Source organism: Poromitra crassiceps (genome assembly GCF_964638095.1).
Source record: "Poromitra crassiceps genome assembly, chromosome: 8".
Taxonomy (NCBI): Eukaryota; Metazoa; Chordata; class Actinopteri; order Beryciformes; family Melamphaidae; genus Poromitra; species Poromitra crassiceps.
In genome coordinates this window covers 5,038,398-5,048,768 of record NC_139629.1, presented here as the reverse complement: position 1 = coordinate 5,048,768, position 10,371 = coordinate 5,038,398, and the positions used below count along the sequence as shown (strand labels likewise).

Genomic DNA, 10,371 nt, shown 5'->3' with positions numbered 1-10,371 from the left:
TTCATACCTTCCTGGGGAGAAACGTGTGGCGATATGACGATAGGACACAACTTTAATGTCATTTCTCAGATTTTCTTTTGAACGCTTTTTCCCCCGGCAGCGGAACGAGTTATTTCTTCTTCTTTTTTGTATCACACGGAAACATTGGGGGGACGGACCGAGTCCAAATCCATCAACAAAACGTAACTTTAGCAACACATCCACGGACCAGACCCAAACACACGCAGTCGTCAAGTAATCGACATATAGAAGATGTTTAAAAACACATTTCAAAGTGGATTTTTGTCTATCTTATATAGCATCGGTAGCAAACCTCTTCAAATATGGGATAAAAAGGTATGCAACGATTCGTTTTTAATACGAACCTAAAACCAAGCTTCCTTTTATATGATGCAAATGCTACGTGCTACCATGTTTAGGATGTGTTGTGATTTGTTATCCTAAACTTAACGTTAGTTAACATTATGGTTAATGTTAACTAATCCCGATAAGCTAGCGTTGCTTAAAACCGTTGAACTGTCTTATCTATAAGGCCAATGAAACCAACATATTTTTTCCTGGTAGAATGCACAGTAGGCCACGGCCACAAACACACCTCGGACTAGAAAGCATTGTTTTGTCTTGATATTGCCTTGTAACACTAACTAACACAATTTGAATGGCTCAAGACCTACACTGTCACACAACATGTATAGACTTTTAGGCTACTGCTGTCACCTAGCCTGGCTAGCTGTCACCATCTTTCATGTTGGCTGTTCCCATACTGTTGCTGCTGAGCTGCACAAAAGTTGCAACAATGAAAACATGTTTTGGTCAGCTGCCCATGGTGGCGTGGCGGTTTGTTAAGATCAGTGATTCTCAAAGTGGGGTCCTTGAAGGGTAGTGGGTCCCCAGCAAAAGGGGGATCATTTATTTCACTATATAACTCCACCAGTAACACAATAATGTACGACTATGGTCATGGGTTTCATACACTTTCTGTAATAAAACAAAAACATCTAAAGGCGATTTTAAGCGATGTTATCAAATCGTATCAGATGGGGGACCCTGGGACAAAATCTTATCAAATGGAGGTCTGGTCCATCCGTGGTCTAATTTGTGTCAGTTTAGGCATGCTTGACGTGAAAACGTTTGAAAACCACCGACTACAGACAAAGCTAGTATGAGTTGATATTTACCAGCCACATCTACCATAATAATTGTTTAGCATACCTTCAATGAATCAATTTTCACTTCATCTATTCAGCGGTTCCCAACCTTTTCCAACTCATAACCCACTTGAAAATCTCAAAAATGTTTGCAGCCCACATCCAACCGTAAACAGTATTAACGCCACATACGAAAAGGAGCTGTCCATCAGCACCACACAGAAATCAGAAACTAAAAGTGAGAGGTTGTCTGCAGGCTAATTAACAAATAATTGATTACAAATTAAATAATTATATTCTGTGCAATCCGCTTATAGTGATCACAGTTTTAGTCATCAACCACTTCTACTGATCAAAAAGCTTGGTCCTGAATCATTCCTATTTCCTATACACATGCTATTTAAATAATTAGCTTATAGTGATCAATACTCCGCTTACCTTGCAGTGATCATTCCGGGCTGAATTTCGCATGTCTTACTGTCTTCACAGGTGAGGAACGGTCATATCAAGAGAGTCACAGACAATGACATCCAGTCAATGGTGTTGGAGGTGGAAGGGGCCAATGTCAGTACCACCTACATCACGTGTCCCGCAGACCCTAAGAAGACTTTGGGCATCAGGCTTCCTTTTCTGGTCATGATCATCAAGAACCTCAAGAAATATTTCACCTTTGAAGTCCAGGTTTTAGACGATAAAAATGTTCGTCGACGGTTTCGGGCGAGTAACTATCAAAGCACAACACGGGTGAAGCCGTTCATCTGCACCATGCCCATGAGGCTGGACGACGGCTGGAACCAGATTCAGTTCAACCTGTCGGACTTCACCAGGAGAGCCTACGGGACCAACTACATTGAAACGCTGCGTGTGCAGATCCATGCTAACTGCCGCATCAGGAGGGTGTATTTCTCAGACAGACTTTATTCTGAGGACGAGCTCCCAGCAGAGTTCAAACTCTACCTGCCTGTGCAGAACAAGGCCAAGCAGTAGAGCTTCCAAGCCTGCACCGTTCCCCCATACCAGATCTCGAGCTTCGCTGTAAGATTGTGTGTAGAATAGATACATATATTACAACTTTTTAATGTCATTGTGGAACCATGCATGGGTCTTGTGTTGCCCTCTGCCACATACACAACTGCCCAAGTGCTCCTGTGAAACTGCACACTGGCCAACACACATGCCTATGGTTGTACTGGGCATGTCCCAATGGTGAATGCTTGGAAAGGGGAAGCATTTGGCAATGCTGGAGAATAATATGTATGCTCAGTCACTCTCCCTGAGTAATAATAATAATAATAAAAATAAAATCAAGCAGGTAATAATGACCCTCCTCCAAATATTACACTTTCCTCCAAGCCTGCAGTAGTAACAATACCACCACCACCAAAATAAAGCTTGTATAAAGCAGGCAGTGGTATAATTAATAATGAAAGGAGATTTTTGATAATACAGTAGCTGGGCCGCCACAACAGTTTCACAATATATCCACTAGATGGCAGTGCACTTCAATTGTATTTTGTGTGACAAGCATTGTAGGTGTAGGTAGGCCAGTGGTTTTCAAACTAGGGGCCGGGCCCCCTGGGGGGACGCCAAGGGGCACTAGGGGGGCCTCAGCAAATTAATGGAAATGCTTGCAAAAAATACAATCTTTATGGGGAAGGAAATGATTCAGTTATATTTGTTAATACTACAGTGTAATAAGTAAAGAATATATATTTTTTATTATATTTTATAATTAAATTTAGTGTAGTAACAAATAACAAATATAATTGAATAATTTCCTTCCACATAAAAATCATATTTGCCATGACCATCTGTCTAATTGCCTGCCAGTCAAAACATCACATTCATTGTCATTTTCCCCTGGTGTGGGTAATAGTCTGGATTCTGGAACAATGTTTATAACGGAAAACAGAAATATTGAATATGAAGACATTGAATATGAAGAAATGAGAAAAGATTTGAGATACAAATGTAATTATTAGGTTGTTACATTAATAAAACTAAGGCAATATATTCTGAGGTTGTATGGTTGTGATTTTTTACATTTTTTCAATTGTATTGTCAATGGGTTTCTAGTAAAGACATCTTGCAAAAGAGGAGCCACTGCCAAAGGCTAATGCTAATGGGGGGCCTTGGAATGAACAAGTTTGGGGACCCCTGAGGTAGATGATCTCTCGACCCTGCAATGCATAGTAGTAGTTTACACTAGATATTTGAATTACACTAATCAGACCTGAAAACAAATACATTTGTATTTATTATTATTAATTATTTATTTATTTTTATCTGCCCTAATTGATACCGAGATATTTTACATTTGGCTGTAGCCTTAAACAGCCTAGATCTACCCTGCAAGAGCAGGTCAGGGCTTCAATATAGCTATTACTGAATAAATACGTGTTTTATTTTATGTAAGGTATGGGCATTTGCTCTAATAAGCCTCTTACAGGATTGTATCGTTAAATTACCAATGTGTGTAGTTTGCCAAATCTAGCCAAATTCAAATGAATCATTCAATAAGAACCAATCCCATAATACAATTTAGAAGGTAGACTATACAAAACAAAATATCACTACAGGACTGTTACAGTGACAGCAGGAGATTATAACCTATAACAAAGGCTATTATAACGCCACTATACATGCATTATGTATCAGTATCACACATAATATGAATATTAGCTGAATATTGATTTTGGATCAAGCCCACCTTGTCTGGCCACATGTAGTCGCAAATAGTCAAGCCCACAGTAGGCAGTGCTCTGCGGCTGTGGAGCTGATTGGACAGAGGGAGTCACGTGTCCGCGAAGCTGTCAGTCTGCTGCTGCACCATTGTTCCCTCAGCAGCCGCCCGGAAGGAGTGTCTGTGACGGCACCACTGTAGCGTGGATGCGCTGGAGATGCGACAATTATGCCGGCTAGTCACTAATTGGGGATCGAGTTATTAATGGAGCCTTTCCATAGATGAAAGCGGTGACAGGGTCTAGGAAGACATTTGCAAGTCCATTGAGAGAGGGGCGTCATTGACCGCGCATTGGTTACTGTGATGAGAGTAAACGAAATGAATGGTAAGTATCGTGAATCTATGAATAGACTATATTATTTCATTTTTTTTTTTTTTTTTCACATGTACCTCTCACATCTTTACTGTGTTGCATATAGGAAGGTTGTTTTTTTAGCCTGCTATGTTGCCTTCATTGGTCACTTGCTGCATCACTCAATTAATTGCCCATTTGACAAACTCTTATCATGGGCATCATACTCAAACAGTCACTCTCTGCCCACTGGACACTGTGTGTGTGTGTGTGTGTGTGTGTGTGTGTGTGTGTGTGTGTGTGTGTGTGTGTGTGTGTGTGTGTGTGTGTGTGTGTGTGTGTGTGTGTGTGTGTGTGTGTGTGTGCGTGCGTGCGTGCGTGCGTGCGTGTGTGCGTGAGTGTGCGTGTGTGAGAACATGCATCTTACATCTCTTAGGCCTTGTAGTATTACATGTATTTTGGAGGCGGCAGTAGCACATGTGTGCCATCCTGGTCACTAGAGGCTAACCGATGCCAACTGGCTGAAGCCTCCCACGCAGACTGCTGGTTCTCTGCAGAGCCTCCTGGGGAGCGCCTGCTCCCCCTCTGCCTCCCAGGGGATCTCTCAAAGAGACTTTGAAAAAGCTCTCTGTCAATCATCCATATCCCATTAGTGTCCTGGTAAATACATATACATGTGGTGTATATTTCCCTGAAGCATTACAAAGTAATGACTCGACTCTGTGCTGTGCCACTTCATCCTGTTCTGCTGTCTTGTATACCAGCTGGTACAACAAACAAATCACAACAAACAGCGTCAAACAAAATGACTTATTAGTGTCACCATATTGTATGATCTCTTGTGACATAGTTGTTACCTAGACAGACAGTTCAATACTCTGTTACACTGGCTGTAGTAGAAATCACAACTATCATGTATCATTTATATTTCCCTTCTCTATTCTTCACAGAACAGAAGCGAGTGACTGCAGTGTAATATAGTTTGATTAAGGTAAGAAGAATACATCGTCTTTCTCCCCTGCTTTGCAGTGTGAAATGTCTTGGCACTTCCAGCAACGCACTAACATTGAATTTATGACTATGAGATAGATGGTGTAAAAAGCGCACACTGTTGCCACAAACGAGATATGATTGATCTTGATGCAGACAATGGTGTGTTCAGTCAATACAGACAGCTGCTCCAGTCACACTGGATTATTATGCAATATAGATACTAGATATCTGTGATATCACAATGCCAAAAAAGAAAACACAGTTACTTCTAGAATATTTTTCGATTGTATGCTCGATATCGAGCATTTTTACCGCAAGTCAACCATTAGTCCTATATGAATGGGAGACGTGTCGTGCAGGCCCCTTGTAGTTTTACAAGGCAGTAAAGAAAGAAAGGTCAGTTTTATAGTGTAATCTAATCAAGCCACAGTGTTCTGACATCTGTGCATGTCGGCAAAATATATAGTAATATCCTTATGAACTCTTTTCTTCAATAACTGTCTTTAAATTATTTAAAGTGTTGTTTGTATCTAAATTGTTGATGAATGAAAATATCATTTTTGCCACATATAACTAATTAGTCAGTCATTGAAATCATATAAATAAATCAGTGTTGCATTAATTACATAAAAAAACGGGTGCTCCTGTGGCCTTGTGTATTCATATGCATCTACTGTACATAGAGAAATGTACAGTAGTCGCTAATGGAGTTTTTTTAGTCACTAATGGATTCTTTTTCAATCCTGTCATTTTAAAGAGATAAATCCGTGTGTGAACATGGTGAAGTGGTGATATGAGGTGTGAACATGCAGCATGTCTCATGGTGATATGAGGTGTGAACATGCAGCATGTCTCATGGTGATATGAGGTGTGAACATGCAGCATGTCTCATGGTGATATGAGGTGTGAACATGCAGCATGTCTCATGGTGATATGAGGTGTGAACATGCAGCATGTCTCATGGTGATATGAGGTGTGAACATGGTGAAGTGGTGATATGAGGTGTGAACATGTCTCATGTCTCATGGTGATATGAGGTGTGAACATGGTGAAGTGGTGATATGAGGTGTGAACATGCAGCATGTCTCATGGTGATATGAGGTGTGAACATGCAGCATGTCTCATGGTGATATGAGGTGTGAACATGCAGCATGTCTCATGGTGATATGAGGTGTGAACATGGTGAAGTGGTGATATGAGGTGTGAACATGCAGCATGTCTCATGGTGATATGAGGTGTGAACATGGTGAAGTGGTGATATGAGGTGTGAACATGCAGCATGTCTCATGGTGATATGAGGTGTGAACATGCAGCATGTCTCATGGTGATATGAGGTGTGAACATGCAGCATGTCTCATGGTGATATGAGGTGTGAACATGCAGCATGTCTCATGGTGATATGAGGTGTGAACATGCAGCATGTCTCATGGTGATATGAGGTGTGAACATGGTGAAGTGGTGATATGAGGTGTGAACATGCAGCATGTCTCATTATAGCAACACTGCCTTCTTTGTTGTTCGTCCACCAGCCTCTTTTGTCAAAAAGGAAGGAGGCACCCGCAGGCCTGTGCTGTGTGCAAGCTAGGCCATGCACTCGTGTGTGTGTGTGTGTGTGTGTGTGTGTGTGTGTGTGTGTGCGCACACACATGCACACACGCACGAGGGCGTGCACGGATGCACGCACACATACACACACACACACACACACACACACACACACACACACACACACACACACACACACACACACAACCCATTCCATCTTTGTGATTAAGATCTGAAAGGTGAGGGGGGTAGGCAGTGTGTGTGTGTGTGTGTGTGTGTGTGTGTGTGTGCGTGCGTGTGCGTGTGTGTGTGTGTGTGTGTGTGTGTGTGTGTGTGTGTGTGTGGAGGGGTCCCCTCTCTCATTGTGTATTTTTCCTCCTGAATCCATCTGTTTCTGCGATCTATCAGCACACTGTCCTCACAGGAATAGGATTTAATGAGTACATGTGGCATAGAGCTAAAGGACATTGAAACATGAAGTCGATGTATTTACTGGTGCAAAGCGGGATCATTAAAGTGGCGTATTTAACTAAGTGAATCTACCCTGCGTTGGTATTACATACTGTAGCACAGATGGCTGTGGCTCTATAACAGCAGCCGTTGTGATCCATAAAAGATTCACAGGAAAGGTGGCATGGCTTAACTGCATGACTCTGGCCTGGGTGAGCTGTGTTCACACAGAGGTTCCCATTCACACACAACAGTAACAAGGAGTCATGCCATTAACCTGACCTGGAGGTCCAATCACCTGTAGACTTGCGCTAAAGTTCAAACGGTAAAGTCTGTGTGTGAGGACTAGCCGGATTGTGCTTTACATTATGGATTTGTATCAATTTGATCGGTTGGAGTTAGGGCTACAACTAACGATTATTTTCATTGTCTATTAGTCTGTTGATTATTTTGCTTGTTTGTTGTTTGGTCTATGAAATGTCAGAAATGGTGAAAAATGTCAATCAGTGTATCCCAAAGCACCGAGACGATGTCCTCAAATGTCTTGTCTAGTCCACAACACAAATATATTGAGTTTACTGTCATGGAGGAGTAAAGAAACCAGAAAATATTCACATTTAAGAATCTGGAATCAGAGAATTTCGATTTTTGTTTCTTTTCTTAAAAATGACGAATTGATGATCAAAATAGTTGGCTAGTTGGCGATTCATTTAATAGTAGTTGTCAACTAATCGATTAATTGCTGCAACTCTAGTTGGAGTGTTCCGCTTGATATCCAGTACTTACCCGCAGAGGCAGTGTCACTGAAGCACAGACAAAACAGCAATCGGCCTTTTTCAGCGTTCCATTTTTCATCTGTTTTTCATCATTCCCAGTCGACATATTTTAATTAATTTCCCTTTGCAGATACTGAATAAAAAGCATAGCATCAATTAAATAGAGAAGTGAACTAAGATCAACCTTTTAGATTAGAGAGTGACTTTGTGTGCCTCAGCAGGACTAGCTTTTGATATGACTCTTTTTGTGTCTTTGGCTGCTACCTTGTTGAGATCTGCTTCCATGGCTTGAGATCATGCTGTTCAGAAAAAATCATATATTTTTCTATCCTATAATAAGAATGCTAAGTGTGCAAATTGTGTTCAGCCACAGCTATGCCATTTTTATATGTGATCGGGCTGAATCTTTCAGCAAGTGTAAAGAGCACCCCCTGCGGGTGACCTAACGGAGACAGATTTTTTGAATTAGGCGATGAAGGCCGATTCTGAACAATGGCTGCGCAGCCTCCATCGTTCTGCATGGACGCTACACTGGACGGGAATATTCCGCTAGTCTTAACGAGTTTGACCTGTCACCGCTGTCACTACCATTTACAAATACACCAGGTAGCCTTCTTTATATGCTTTCAAGTGGAAGAAAATATATAGTATCATATCTTTCGTTTTTAATTTCACAATTTATATCCTCGATCAATCATTCCTGCAATGCTTTCCGTGATAAAGCCACTGCATTGCTATGGTAACCAGGTTTAATCTTGGGAAAGCTCGCCTGAAATAGATATTTCAAGAAGATGTAAGCCTTTCCTTAAAAAGGATTCCAAACAGATGATGATGATGATGATGATGATGATGATGATGATGATGATGATGATGATGATGATGATGATGATGATGATAAAGGTGGTCTGGTGGTGTGACTCTGTTTCAAACGGTTTTTGAATCTGGGTTAGAGGCCTTAGAGGGAGTTCTTGATTGTGCATTTTCTAATCTCTTATAGCCAGAAAAGAAGTTAAGTGACTTAAGAAGTGATGCAAAGTCTGATAGCATACTGTATAATAAAAAATTATGATCGTTTAATCTTACAGGCTGTCTAATCAACAGAAAAAGTGCAGATAGTTAATCAGATAATCATTGAAAAGCCACATTAATATTACGTTTAACACCATTGTTCATTTTGATATCTATAATTTTGTCCATGACGCCATTATTATAGCATCCCAAAATGGTTGTACAATGCCAAAGATGATAAAAATCCGCTCTGACAAAATCAACAGAAGAAATTAGATACCATGCTTTATTTTGAAATTAGTAACTGTTGTGACTGAACAATTAACACACATTGAATTTGATTATGACTTTATAATAATATTAATAATAATTTAAACTGAAGCTGTAAACTGTATGTACATTTGCATTATTATTGTTAACTTTGGAATAAAAAAAAGCCATATTTTAACTTAGAAATGTTCATTTGTCATCCACAAGACAGACCCTTCATGAATGTCTTCATAATCTAGCAAAAAATGATCAGAATCACCTTTTGCACACATAAACAATCTTAAAAAGGGCTTCTATCATAATATTTTAGACAAAAAAAAACATTTTACACATTTTTACACATGCTAAGAACCTTTGAGAAGAACCCCTTGATTAATAGTCATTGTATTTAGTGCGTTATCATCATTCACACTGATTTCTCTCAAAAAGGACTTTGCCGCAGTTTTTACATCAGTCTAATTCACCTTCTAATCACATACGAGGCTCTACTTCATGGATTCATCTCAGATAACAGCACTGGTGTTTTGCATATGAAAATGCTTCCAGATCTCAACAGATACTGGCTGAACTATATATAAATGATAAGGCTTGTCTGCAGTGTATGAACCCCACATCCCACAGCGTCCCCCCAGCCTGTGTGAGAGATGAAAGCCCCCCCCCCCCCCCCTGTCTCTACGAAATGCTTTGGCAGCTCTGTTTCTGCCAGCAAACCGGCTCCTGCTAACTTTCAGGTGGCATGGGAAAATGCAGTCATAAATAAAATATAGCGCCATGAATAATTCAGCTGAGCAGTGTGATTGACACGAGGGTGAAAGTACCTGATTATGCCTCCACAGTGAACGCTTGAATTACGGCAAATCAAAACACACGTTTGAATATGGAGCTGGTAAGTTCTATTGCTTACTCATCTGCAACGATATATTTTTGATCATAGCTACAAAGGCTGCTGTCTTAAGAGAGATGTCAGTGGTTTTCTCTCAGAGATTAGACCCTGACTCAAGTGTGCAGCTGTATTCCATTCAAACACTGTAACAGGGCTGGGTGATATTATGGAAAGAAGAACCAAATATCACAATATTTTTTGATCGATATCGATATTGCGACAATATGGTACTTTCACAAAATATTTACACATTGAGATTTTTG

General features: G+C 40.4%; 1 protein-coding gene across 1 annotated transcript; it reads left to right on the top strand.

Moving 5' to 3' along the window:
- Nucleotides 1-206: 206 nt before the first annotated feature.
- Nucleotides 207-3,143, top strand: LOC310781374 (cilia- and flagella-associated protein 20). Its single transcript, XM_083641989.1, has 2 exons — nucleotides 207-336; nucleotides 1,638-3,143. The coding sequence occupies exons 1-2, from the start codon at nucleotides 253-255 to the stop codon at nucleotides 2,133-2,135; spliced, it is 582 nt and encodes a 193-aa protein (XP_083498115.1). The 5' UTR covers nucleotides 207-252; the 3' UTR covers nucleotides 2,136-3,143.
- Nucleotides 3,144-10,371: the final 7,228 nt, after the last annotated feature.